General features: G+C 40.2%; 2 protein-coding genes across 6 annotated transcripts in view; one reads left to right on the plus strand and one right to left on the minus strand.

Annotated features, from left to right (window-relative positions):
- The first annotated feature begins 5920 nt into the window (after positions 1-5920).
- The window catches only part of LOC145436595 (uncharacterized), an 88600-nt gene continuing 80154 nt past the window's right edge, over positions 5921-14366 (plus strand). For 2 of the 3 annotated variants that reach the window (XR_013914323.1, XM_080313977.1), the window contains exon 1: positions 6087-6165. Coding sequence is in view for 1 of the 3 variants with exons in the window: in XM_080313978.1 (XP_080170104.1) it covers positions 6093-6165 (73 nt within the window). In the remaining 2 variants the exon portion in view is untranslated. Of the gene's footprint in view, positions 6166-14366 lie in introns of all 3 variants that reach the window. The other variant, XM_080313978.1, reaches the window with a different exon arrangement.
- Positions 6902-12055, minus strand: LOC145436597 (uncharacterized). Of its 3 annotated transcripts, none has more exons than XM_080313981.1 (7): positions 11825-12055; positions 11001-11103; positions 10750-10917; positions 10476-10691; positions 9454-9598; positions 9319-9389; positions 6902-8140 (listed from the first exon to the last, which is right to left on the minus strand). In XM_080313981.1, the coding sequence occupies exons 3-7, from the start codon at positions 10837-10839 to the stop codon at positions 7934-7936; spliced, it is 729 nt and encodes a 242-aa protein (XP_080170107.1). In that variant the 5' UTR covers positions 10840-10917; positions 11001-11103; positions 11825-12055; the 3' UTR covers positions 6902-7933. The 3 variants fall into 3 exon arrangements, with proteins under 3 accessions (XP_080170107.1, XP_080170106.1, XP_080170109.1); XM_080313980.1 differs by having other exon boundaries at positions 11168-12055; XM_080313983.1 differs by lacking the exon at positions 9319-9389 and having other exon boundaries at positions 7991-8140; positions 11001-12054.

Raw genomic sequence — 14366 nt, forward strand, 5'->3', positions numbered from 1 at the left:
TATTACGTCAAATTAACGGGTTATGAGGAACTTGATTTGCGATAATTGGGCTGGATTGCTGCATTTCCCGATCTACGTTCGTAAAGACTTTGAAGAAAGAATGAATTTCAATCTCACGCATCCACAATAACGCACTGTCGGATTTCACGCTCCAATCAATATGATTGTGACGAAAATCTGATTGACGAAAGTCAAATCCATCGTTGTGTAGATGATCTTGGGTAAAAGGCATTGGTTTACTCTGAATTCGTAATAATGTTGAGGAGTCGGTGTTAATGTATTTTCTACAACATATACTATTGCCCTCTTCATCTTCCACTACACCTTATATCGTAGCATCATTCGAAATCAGATCAGGCAGGGACGTAAAGCTGCAACTGGAATTCCAGGGGAGTGGATAATTGGCTGTAAAGCAGAGTCAATGTTGAGGAAGTGCTTTGACTTTTTTTTCAACCTTACATCTCATTCATGTAAAAACATAAATCACCATGGTGGCTCTTTAGCTCCCACAAAACCACGGGGATTACAAATTAAATCATTTTGACCCGTGGTTCTCAAACTTTTTGTCCTCGCGGACCCATTTTGGAGCGTCACGGACACCCGCGGACCCCCCAAAATTTAGTTCAAATTAAGCTCTATATTACCGTGGAACCGGCATGATGTCCTGTGCAAATATCAGCTGTGGGCTAGTGATAAACAGCCACAAAATGACCATTCTTGAAAATAACGTCACAGGCTATGATTCATAGCCTACTACTTGCAGATATTGAGAATACTTTTATCATTTCAAATCTAATTCTGAAGCTACATTTCTCGAAATACCAGGTCGTGTCTGGGAAATACGCGTCGTGTATTAGATATGAACGAGTCCCGAAAGTCCATTGCCACAAAGACAGGTGGCGGCGAATGAAATAATAACGCGCAACCCCTCCGACGACACCTTTGGGTATGATCGCGACTTAAATGCCATCGAAATTGAGAAACATATTTTTAGTGAACATACAACGTATACCATAGTCATTTCTATCCAGCAGCTCCTCTTATTGTTATTCTGGAATAGCGGTTAGGCATATTACAGTTGAAAATGGATTTTTGCAAACAAATTTTATCCAAAACATCTCTGAACACCAATATGTTTGTATTAGCAGGCTATTGGCCATTTGGAAATTAAAATGTGTTTGCACAGCAGAGTTGGATCAATTGTAATTTGTAATTGTAATTGAATGTAATTAATTACATTTTTCAATGTAATTGTAATGTAATTGTAATTGAAGCATTTTTATTTTGTGTAATTGTAATTGTAATTGTAATTTGACAAAAATTTTGCTCAATTACAATTTCAATTACATTAAATTGCTATTGAGACCTGACAAGCACAACATAAAACAATTGACTTATAATGCATTCTCTTTAAATGTCGACAAGGAATTTGGTGGATCCATTCTCGGAAGCCCTTGACTGCGCCCTTGCGGGCGAAGTTTTTTTTTATTTTCACCGCCATGCTGGCCTCGGCTACCATTGTATACAATTTTTAGATTACTAACCAACGGATGGATTCGCAACACGTGAATCACGATTGAATACGCCGAGAAGCAAACTGCTGAGCCGGCTAAAAGCAGCAGAATTGATATTCCCATAGCTGGCGATCCAAGCGTCGAAATTTGATATTTATGGTCCTAATCGAAAGCTAGTGTCGCACTGATTCCGCAATAAAAGTATATTTCCAGGCAATGGTACCATCCCAAAATAGTCGTGAAAGTCTGGGAATCGGCATTGTTCTGAACAATCGCTGGGCGTAATTGGTAATTGCTGTGGTCATGCTGCTGCAGCGCTCTCACTTTTCAGAACAGTCGGCCTTAAACGGCTAATTTGGAGCAGTTACATTGCCCTGACTAGATTTTATTTTGTATTTTCGGAATTAGTACATCAATAGCTTACGATAAAGACCAGATGCATCAAATTTGGACACATGTATCGCCAGCTCTAGGACTACAAAGTTTGCTGCTTTTAGCCGGCTCTGCAGTATGTTTGTCGGTGCATTCATCCGTGACTCACATCTTGCGCATCTATCAGTGGGTTGGCAATCTACATTACGATTTCAGATCACGATGCTGCATCGTTATTTCGTCTGGCTAACTAACCAGACCACTGGATATTATATAACGTCTTATCTGACAAAGCACGGTTTTGTTTTCACTCCTCATCCTAATTCCTACGTCCCTCGATAAAAATAATATTATTTCTTTAATTATATACTATAGACGCAAATCCAACACGTGCATATATTATAATACTTTTTCAACGACATACTGCACCCTATCCTTAATCCTAACCCATAGGAAATTAGGCAAATAACATTTTACATTTCCAAAGACGTGAGCCATAATTACCGAGCATTCAAAACACGCTTATATTACGCCATAATGACATCTCACATAGCATACTATGTACGCACATAAACGCATTTATTACTACACAATCTGAACTAGACTTGAATTGTTGTTAAATACAACGCTACGGTTGTCAAGGAGCACGGTTGAATTTATGATTATTAAATTACATGTTCAACATCAGCAATTGTAATTGTAATTGTAATGTAATTGAAGCATGCAAGGAGTAATTGTAATTGTAATTGTAATTTGATATTTTTAGCATGGAGTAATTGTAATTGTAATGTAATTTAAACATTCATGAAAGTAATTGTAATTGTAATTGTAATTGAACTGAAATAATGTAATTGATCCAACTCTGTTGCACAGTAGAATATTTCATCTCAGACGGCTATTCTAATTATACGAGTTGAGATTTTAGCAATTATGAGGTGAAGCGAAACTATCATGTGATTAAAAAAAAATACAAATCAAGTTATCAACGATTTTGCAAATTTGGAGGCTTCGCGGACCCGTAGGGGTCCGCAGACCCCCGGTTGAGAACCGCTGATTTAGACTTTACCTTGCGTCCGTATAAGCGCGAAGTTGCAGCCTATACTGGTGAACCGTTTGCGGTGCCCGGCGATTATTTTGATCTGCCACCGCTATGCCAAAGTACTCCTTGTAAGTGCACTTGGTTACATTTCACATATTGACTCGCTTCATGTTCAGCGTGTTCTCGTAACATATGTAGCAAAACAAATCCAGGTCATTACGACACTTTCTCTGTTTAGCTTTATCACTCATTTTTTTACATAGATTACTTAAAACACCCATGAATTGTAATTTCTGAATATGATAGCAAGTGAGAGTATCTAATATTACAGAGCGTCAGAAAGCGTTTTAAATTTGAGCCCACTAATCATCGATGATGAGATAAGTGTCATTTGACACATTTCTGTAGCTCAAATCAGGGGTTGGTAATTGACGTAATCTGTTGGAAAAATAGTCTCTGAATGATAATTTTCTGGATAAAACTATCTGTTACTTTACCAGTGCACTAGAACGCACATGTTAGTACTAGATGGGAGATGATATAAACTGATCTAAGCACATACTCCCCTCCTTGAGCACTAGTTAACCTGTATTACCCACACACATACTATTTGTCATGGCATATGTAAGAAGAGGCAATATCTCAAAAAATAAAGCAAATTCGGTAAAAGTAATGTCATTTTCGACTCATCGCCCCTGATATACCCCTATCCTACATGTGTACACGTGCATCACGCTCGGCGTAAAGCTCACCCTTAACTCATCCGCTCAAGCTTGATGCTGAGCCATCAAAGGCCATATATTCTACCATCCGCAAACATCTGTTCGATAATCCGACTTGTGCGAATAATTATGGAGCCGACAGATTTCGCGTCGTCGGAAGGGCCGTTCACACTTTTATTTCTGTGCCTTGGAGTCGATTTTCATCAAAATGCACCAACCAAAACTCTGTCAACAAAAGGAGTTCGTGTACCACCTAAAACTTGTACATTGAACGTTTTCATATTCGAAATGACAAGTGAAATGTAGTGTTGATGTCATATTCTGTGATACGATTGTTGATATGCAATGTTAATTATAATTCTCTACTAATTGCTGACGATTACCCCTGCCGAGTGTCAGCCGGAAATATTGGGGTTCATTTCAATGTGAAAATACTATTGAATTGTATATTGCAGTTCTGTACCTCCAAGAAGCTCTTCAAAAATAATCTATATTTTATCTTGATTCACTAAATAATTTTGAGCCCCCTTCGAGCTCGGCCCCTCCAATTGGAGGGTTTGGGGTGCGGCAGTTACGGTCCTGGCCCCAATATTAAAATAAAGAATATAGTCCTGGTGTAAATGATCGTTGCAGTCGAAAACACCATGAATACCACAAACCAACCAACCAAGAGTATAATAATATCTCAATTCCAAAGTGTAGGAAGTTTGCGCTTGTCCATCAATTAAGTAAATGAAACATCAACTTTTACATTGATTTAGAAAGTTGGAACGTATATTGCTGTATGGTATCGAAAAAGAGAGTTTATGGTCTACTTTGGCTCAAGTCTGGCACGAAAGTATTTATAAGTTTAAGTATAGCCTACTACTCTTACGGATACTTTTTATGTAAAAACAACGTAGACTTTTAGACAAACATGCTTCAATTCCTACGATACAATTAAGCGACATTTAGCTCTATAATAGTTACTATATAGCAAAAAGTCAGTCCGTTTTAGCCAGATCTGCCCGAGTTGATTTTCCGTTTTTCAAGTGGAGATGCCAGCTATCGTTAATGCCCTATCGTGGATAATCAATCATGGCAGTCGAACCGATAAATATGTTATTCTGACAGACTGTCTTAGTTTTCTTAATACAATCGTTACCCCGAACCGCACACCGAGCAGAACGTTCAATAAGATTTTCCCTCTATTCCTGCAGTTGGTAGGAAGTGGCATCGACGTTGCCTTCTCCGGGGTTCCAGGACATAGTGGCATTCTCGGCAATGAGGTTGCAGATGAACTTGCACGTTCCACTGCCGATTTTGCATTTGACAGTCAAGAAGTAGGCTACCTCAAATTACCTATAGGGATGTTAAAAACGAAGTACGCAAATACGTCCGAACTGAGTGGCAGACCGAGCATCGTTCCACAGAGACGGAAACTACTACAAACGTTTCCACCAAACGGTACAAACGACGTTTCCCTCAATGCACAGATCGCGTTTTTATGAAACGATAATATTCCGTCTCCGATCCGGCCATTGTCGCCTGAAAGGACATTTATTTAAAATAGGATGCAGCGACACGCCATTGTGTGACTTATGCCTCGTACCCGAGAATGAGGATCACTTCCTCCTCGCATGCCCAAAATATGATTTGAACCGAGCATATTTAATTGATTTCTGCTTGACCTTGAAAGTTGAGTTCACCACAGATAACCTTCTCGTACGGCCAGAGCTTCTATCGCCTCTCGTTGAGTTCGTCCTGGCCAGCAATGTGCTGATTTAGGCAAATTTCTTTTTAGGTAAACGATTTGCGACACGTAATACGAAATTTCCTGCCGAGGCGCACCAGACCGATAAGGTGATGAGCGCCGCAATGTTTCATTTTCACAATTAATATTAACAATATTAATATAGCACAAAGTCGCATTTCCGTCAAAGAATACCGGACAATCACAATAGAGGTATTGATCTTTCTCAGGACTATGCGAACCCCACCAACCATTCTGAAACTTCAATAGAATCTCGTACCTGATATCCAAAAGGCAGCACTAAATGAAGTTTGTATTGTTACATTTGAGTTCCATACGTTTGTTGTAATTTGATTTCGGTCTAATTTTGAGTTATGAAGGTCCACCGGTCCGCGAGGTCAAATATCTTGCGGACACTGATCTAAACTCTAAATAGTCTTTCGACACTTGTATGTGATGGCGTCGGGCGAAATTCCGACGAGGAAACAATTTGCTCTCAAACTAAAAGCAGTGTGTTTAAAGTAACGACTGCGTGGAACCTGTATTTATGATTGCCAGTACGACAGCCTTTTCCGTAAACAGTCGATTCGCAGAAATCATCGGCGGTAATTATTTTAAACTCATGATGACGCGTATTCAAAATATAATCTCCTCATTCGATAACTGTTGTTAGCAGCAACTTTTAATAAGACAGATACTTTCGTACAGACAGGATGGCCACGTTTCGATTGTTCTTGGCGGCTTTGAAATTGACTGCAATGTTTATGGCAGTTGCAAGTTCATCTGGTGAGTGGTATGATTATAACGGTATTTTGCCATTCTGTTGAATGTCTGTCCGTCTCCAGTTATAATATTTACATTTTAGCACCACCATGGTTGATAAGGAACACAAGTATAGCACGTAATGAAATTACAATAATAATAATACATCTTCGCACAAATGCTCGCCCGTTGTTAGTTGTTGTAATCGCATAAAATTATTCATCGACATTTGTGACTATCGTTCCCTAATACCAGAATGCCATGGTGTATAGGCATGGTTTACCGAAAAGATGCACTTTTAGCAGTTCAGATTCATCCTTCGTTTGCAGAGTGTGTTATTTTTCGAGTTTCCATTAGTACAGGGATGGTTAACCCGCGGCCGTAGAAGGAGATTGTGCGGCTATGGACACGCAATCCAATTAGTATGTGTTGGCGGCCGCCGACATGCAAATTAAATTTACGAATTGACTTCCGAATTTTAGAGAGATTTCAAATAATCTTGAAGTTTTCTTCGCGCTGCGCGCGATTCAACGTTACTTCAATTTTAGATCTCCATACACTGTAAATAAAAAAGGTGTACCTCCACACCTCCAGCGGTGGTACAAGCAAAAACACCCCATACACCCGTGGGGGTGATTTTCAACATAACTCACCCACATCCTAAGGTGACCAAGACGCCTTTACATCCCTTAGCATCGCCGCCTATATGGGTGTATTTTTAGCTACCTCACCTTTGCTGGGCGCTACAGATTCCACAAAATTGGCTCAGTTTTCAACCATATATTATTACAGCAACAATTGAATTTTGGCAATAAATAAATAAACGGAAATAACTCGATATAGCATAACAGAAGTGGCAGTATTAAAGGACTCCAATCAGATCATGCCTGCTACATCAATTGTTTCGAATTCAGACTGCTTCTACTTCTTGAATTGTTAAGCACCGCTAGGTCGATACTTTTCACTCACTTGAAAAACTACTACTACTTGTTAGTTACGGTTTGCTGAGCTAAACTAGGCCTATATCTTTTCACTTATTTGAAAATGCGACTTATACTACTATACTGGTGAATAGAGATCAAACTCTACTTCTACTTGATACTTTTCAGTTTGTCAGGCAAAACTTGGGCTAAAATACCAACTTTGAAATCGCTACTCCTACTTCAGTGAAAATCTACGTCGCAGATTCTACTTTATTACTAATCGAGACAGGTTTGATCACCTCAAATCAAAGGACAGTAAGAAGCTTTATCGCTCTCAAGGGTACCTTTATGGTCGATACTTTTTACTTACTTGAAAACTACTGCTACTTGTTAGTTTACGGTTTGTTAAGCTTAACTAGGCCTATATTTTTTCACTTATTTGAAAATGCGACTTCTACTTGATACTTTTCAGTTTGTCAGGCAAAACTAGGCCTAAAATACTAACTTTGGAATCGCTACTTCTACTTCAGTAAAAATCTACTTTGCTGCTTCTACTTTATTCACTTACTTGAAAAACTACTGCTACTTGTTAGTTTACGGTTTGTTAAGCTAAACTAGGCCTATAATTTTTCACTTATTTGAAAATGCGACTTATACTACTATACTCGTGAATAGAGATCAAACTCTACTTCTACTTGATACTTTTCAGTATGTCAGGCAAAACTAGGCCAAAAATACTAACTTTGGAATCGTTACTTCTACTTCACTGAAAATCTACATCGCTGCTTCTACTTTAGTACTAATCGAGACTAGTTTGATCACCTCAAATCAAGCGACATTAAGAAGATTTATCGCTCTCAAGGGTACCTTTATGGTGGGAAATTTAAGCACATGCCCGCACAATAATTGCATGAAGCAATTGTTAGCGGGGAAAATGAAATATTGAATACCCAATAAATGGCCACCAATACAGCAACAGCCTGCAGCAAGTCACTGCAGGGGATGACAATTCCATCAAACGACACCTTCACTTCACTGCAGTAGAGTAACGTCGGGGAAGGCGTAGTTGCCTTTTCCTGTAAAGTAATGTATATTAGCATCAATTCCAACCAAGGAAATAATCTCTGCATTATATGATACATCAGGGGCGGGCAACTTCTCGCGCCGGCGGGCCGGATATAGGAAAAGTAAGTACTTTGCGGGCCGGGTTGCTGAATTGATACATTATTCGCCCATTTATCCACATATACAAGGAATAAATCGTATTTAATGAATGTATTTCAACGACAGTAATGTCACTTCAAAGCCATTTCTCGCCGATAATGGCGAATACAATGTGGATTTGAGAATAAAATTGTCATACAGGCACCGCCATGTCTGCTTCTCTCTGATCAATCAACACAAGTGCATTCCCTAATTAAGATTTCAAGGAGTTCGATAAGCTTGGTAGCGGTAACCCTATTTGCCAAGATCTTAATTCATTAGGGTTGAGTAGGTGACGAGATAGCGTCGTTGCTCAACTGTGTGGCCTAATTAATTTCGATATTGAATTCATGTGGGCCTCGTGCTCTACGATATTCAAAAAGTGGCCTGCTACCCGTTTTGAGTCGGCAACCCCTGACATAAGCGGTGCCTTACAAAACCCTAGAAGTGTGCAGTGCTACATGTCAGCGGTTACCGAATCAAACATAAGAAATATCAGCCTGGTGTAAATGACCATTGTAGTCGACAAAAATCATGATTACCACAGACGACACATTAGAGTTGAGTGCATCGTAAATGCCGATAATGCAAGTCTTCTCGCTTCGACGAACTTACGCGTGAGCTCCACTCTCGCAACGCTGAGCATACACGTTATAATAACATACAGTCACTAAAATTTGACATAGTAAGCCAGTAGTGCGGATTCCCGACAGACTGGGGCGGCGGGCCACATTATCATGCAAGACGAAAATCTGTCCGCTAGCCGGACAAAATCCCTTCGAAGGCCGGATCCGGCCCGCGGGCCGTATGTTGCCCGCCCCTGTGATACATCATGCTATACACTAGAAACCAATGTAATTTGGTACTACTGTCTGTGACCCATGCATCACAATCCCTAATTTCGAAAAGTGATTAGAAATGTCATTTTGCAGTGGGCTAATAACGTATGAACTAAACTAGTAGTTACATTGGACTTTTCATTAAATAGACGTATATCATTTAGCTTGCTATTGAATGAAAATTTAGGAGACAGTCTAATTTCTTTTGTTACCTGAAGTACAACTAGATCAGTCCCTTTGAGCAACGGTACCATCCCGATTAGCCACGAAACATCATCTTTGCCTGCAAATCAACGAATTCTACATTTAGTCAAGAGTCAAACGAAAGGAGGATAATTCTCACTCACCATGTAACAATTTTATGTCATCGGGTAACTTTGTCCATTTCGATATTACAAGGCGTTTATTTTTTTCAAGTTTGCCGCTTTCCTTGTAAACCTGAAGTGTTTGTGTGATGACACACCCAACAAGATGCTTCATATCTTCAAGGATCTAGAAATTAAAGTAAATTCAATAATCATATAAATATATCAGATACATACTGCTGACTGTGATCAGTATTAAAGGGGCACTGCCCTCTAAAAATGATGCGGTCTCAAATTGAAGGGCAAGACGAAAGAAAAATGTTGGCCGCAGCCGTTTTCTTCAGAACGCCACTGTAATGGAGCTGTAATGTATTGAAATTTCCAGAGTTGCAGCACGCTCCGGCAGTCACGTAGAGATCAGCCGATGTTATGAAGGAAATACAATACACTAGGCCCGATTTTGACATAAATCTCCTGACTGGACATCTTCCGTTGAACGCGGTATCTAAACCACCATGGCGTGTACGACATATTTCCTTCGTAACATCGGCTGACAACTATATAAAGTTCGATCTCTGCGTGACTGCTGGAGCGTGCTGCAACTCTGGAAATTTCAATACATTACAGCTCCATTACGGTGGCGTTCTGAAGAGAACGGCTGCGGCCAAAATTTTTCTTTCGTTTTGCCGTTCAATTTGAGACCACATCATTTTTAGAGCGCAGTGCCCCTTTAAGGGGTGCAATTTGAAATCGTATGTATTGGTCATGCAGGCAATATTTTGAAATTACGATTGTGGCAGTTTTGCAAGCAGTTCTTAAAAACCGCATCCAATATGGGAGAATGGGCCATTGTTCGTATGTGTTAATGGTAAAGACGCATATCTCAGTTTTCAGAAGCGGATACAATCATTAAAGAGCCACCAAGTGTGGTTTCAAATTCAAGGTGAACGTGCGTAAGATATCTTGCTAGATTTGGCATGCTTTGAAATTCACTGGAACTACTTTGCCCAACTCTTATTTTCACTCTATATTTGGAAAACAAGTTTTCACCTAACATCTCTTACCCAGCAGGCCTCAGATAGAACTGGACATTCTGCCAGGATGCTTCCAGTGTTGGCGCCGCGCAAAATATTTTTTCTTCGGTGCCGAAACGTCCTCGCCAGTCTGTCGCCTATAATTTGTGCAGACGGTTTGTTCTTTTTTGCTTCGATGTTCAACAGCTTCAGATGAGAATTGATGCTGAATTCATCTTCTCCGTCCTCCTTCAAAATCGTACTATCCTGAAGAGTTGCATTTCTAGTCACCTAGGCAGAATGTGAATGTGCTTCATCATCTTACTTCGGATACGCGTTGCTGCTTACAGGGCTCTAAATGTTCTGCAGTTGACTTCCTTTTAGAGTTATTCGGATGGCCATACTTCTTGCGCATTGCATCCTTATGTCCGCGAGATTCCGTACGCCTATGTAGCTCTTTAAAACGGTCCCTCAAGAAGGACTTCCATGTTTACTGTATAATGAAAAATGATTTAAATGGAAGCATGAAAATCGGCATTCTGAGCGAAACAGCATTATTTAGTGAAGAACACTCACATATCCAGAATGAGCAGCGACACTATGACCCTTGTCCATTAAGACTGGATATTTCTGCACCAGTTTCTTGCATAAATTATCGTAGCCGGACGAACCTGGGTATCTACAAAAATAGAATGTTTAGTGTAGGTAGATAATCTTTCTTTGAATATATTTGCAGAACCTACAATGTGACTTGCTTCAGTTGATTAAATAAGATACTAATGATCTCTCTGCGGAATTGCGGTGAGAGTGGCAAAACTCTATTTTTGGCTATATCCGTCAGTTGATGCTCCAGGTATTGGATTATCAATGAACCAGCTTCAATTCTATGTTAAGATCAAAATGCAAATTAGATTAAAATTAGATTACCGTACTGGCATTTCACTCAGATTTAATGAAAATAGACTACTAGAATTATCTAGTTGTCTAAATCTGCAACTGACAGCCAATAACGCGTTTTCGCGGATAACGCCACCTGGTTGAAAACTCGGGACATCTTGACTAATCATCGCGCATACCGTTTTCCTACATTATGCGTCGCGTTTAGCAGTATTTAATCACACGATTAGCATTCTTCCGGATCAGCTAACTACATTAACCACGCCTAAAATGCATCGCGATTAGCAGTATTTAATCACACGATTGGCATTCTTCCGGATCAGCTAACTTCATTATCTCCGCCCTAAGAACTGCACCATGATCATTGAACTGACGTAATCTTCAGGTTACAACTTACGTTCAACATATGGCCACCTTACTCCGTGGCTTCCAGTAGCACTCGTACCGGTACTTTCGTTGAATAGAATATGAATCAAGAATAAAAAACTAATCGAGCCACTTACCAATACTAGCCGATCAGAAAAGCTCGAGAATATCTTCGCATCTATTCGTTCAGCAATGGCGACGGCGGAGTTTCCAAACAAAAAGAACGCAACAACCTACGCGATAGCTATTCGCTCGGAGCTTGGATAGTGCGCATGCGCGCACGGGTTAGCATTGTGACGTAACATCGGTGTCAGACAGCCTTTTTCCCTTATCAAATGCGTGCACAAGTTCGTTCAACACAGTGGTTCCCAACCTTTTTCGTCTCGTGCCCCCCTTGGCCGATATTTGAGCTAAAATTCCCCCCTATGAAAAAGTTGCCTGTGACTAAAAAATGTGCTTTTTAACGAGCAACCATGTGTTGACTAAGCAATTAATGGCCAAATATATTCAGATATGTCCGAACTATGGCGAATGCGGACCGCACTAAACTTTGGTAAAGTACAATCAAATTGGACGTGTTTTTGACCGATCAGGTAGCCGCTGACGAAAAATAAATCACCAAGTCCGCTTGCTATGGACTTGAGTTGAATCGATGAATTTGGTACGCTATGTTTTTCACGTTAGCTGATGTTGGCTTAAAAAGTTGAACAATTCCACTAGCGGTCTTGCGCTGAATTCGGCTTGACGTTTTCCTGCTTAGTAGCAATTTGGTCGAGAGGCTGTCGCCGACCCAACGAAATCGTCTCGTGAGCCTCACTTTATCATGGGCTGTAATAACTTCGGAAGGCATTTAAACATATATACCTGGCTTGAAATCCGCCAAAGAAACAGACAATTGTAAAGAACTAATTTCTACTTAACAGTTCTAAACCTTGTGAACCCACCGTATCTTTCGATACAATGCCAAAGCCAGATTTCTCCCAAAAAATTAAGCCAGATTCCCCCCTAAAAATTTCAAAATCCCCCCAAGGGGGGAATTCCCCCCTGGTTGGGAACCACTGGTTTAACAGGTAATGGAGCCATATGCCCACAGCCACACGAACGGTATTTGAATAAAATAGGATGTCCGACACGATCGACCTGAACTACATATTGAGGCATTGCCAAATGCTGACTTGAAATCCCGATTGGATGGTTTCTAGGGACAATTTCCACATTCGCGTAATAATCATGTTCCCTTCTACATATCTGGTACTGGTACAGGTAATATTCCTACTATTCGATATACCCTATTATAGGATACGGGTAGCCTACTGATAAGGTACCATAAGCATTCGGCTTGGGCACGTAGAAAATCAACCCACCTCATTACATATGAATGACTGTAGACTGTGTAGATGTAGAGCAATTTACAATTTCGGGTGCAAATTTATCTGCAACGTCTCAAATAATAACTGAAAATAAACTCGACTTCATCACATCTCAGGTTTCAATCGCGATGCGCCCGTCACGTGATATAATATGTACCAATTTATCTACCAGTTTTTATCATATATTGATCTGAATGCAGAGTGAAACCGATATGTATACCAGTGGTCGGGAACCTATGGCTCGCGAGCCATATATGGCTCTTTTGGGAATAAAATATGGCTCTTTTCCAAATACTTATTTTTGTATTGAATTGATCAAGGAGAATAGCAGACATGACGATGCCCATAATGCAACGCATTTCAAATACACATAATCATCATGATCTACGGCGCGAAATGAACTGCCGTGAGCGTTACATTCACAATTACAAACTCGAATTACAAACACTGTAGGCCTAATAGGCGTGTAACGCATCTATTACCGCCGAATACTTTGAGAACGGAGAATTCGATCAGTTTGTAGATTTTCGGAATCAGTCCGACAGTTAGATTCGATTAATATTGACAGTGTAAGTAGAATCATAATAAAGTACATGACTCGTGCGACATCAGGGGTCGTTTATATGCCAATCAATCAATTATTCAATCAATCGTCGGATTATATTTTTATCAGCCCAACGCACGCACACACAATGCAATAAGGCAACCAGCATGATTAGTACGAGTTTTTACAGCAAATGTGGCGCACATGACGAATCCCATGTAGTGAGTTCGAATTAGTGCAACCATATGCCACTGATTTAAATTTTGACGTAACAGTTGATTGACATGTATGGCTCTTTTAGAGTTAAAATGAAAAAATAGGTCCAATATGGCTGTTCGGACATAAAAGGTTCCCGACCACTCGTGTCTAACGTAGTCGGGTGTTTTTGGACGAAGCACACCTCCTCCATACAGGTGATAATATACACCCCGTGGGGCGTGGCCCTACACCCGAGGCCATCCTTTTCCGTTTATGGGTGTATTCTGGGAATTATCGCCTGATATTTTGAGGTGAAATTGCAAAAAGTTACACCCAGAACGTGTATCGACTGCAAATCCACCCCTTCACGTGGATAAGTGGGGTGTGATACCCCGAAACTACACTTATTTCGTTTACAGTGTATAGTAGCGCCACTTGCAATCTCATTCCAACAGTACAGATGTGAACAGCAGATGAAAACGATGCGCCCCATATTGAATTGCCAACTTTAAATCGTGTGTTACTCATGAAAGAAATTTGTTTCTGGTAAATATGGGCGATTCCAAT

The sequence above is a fragment of the Botryllus schlosseri genome, chromosome 3, assembly GCF_051294905.1.
Source record: "Botryllus schlosseri isolate E-star chromosome 3, Bs_hap1, whole genome shotgun sequence".
Taxonomy (NCBI): Eukaryota; Metazoa; Chordata; class Ascidiacea; order Stolidobranchia; family Styelidae; genus Botryllus; species Botryllus schlosseri.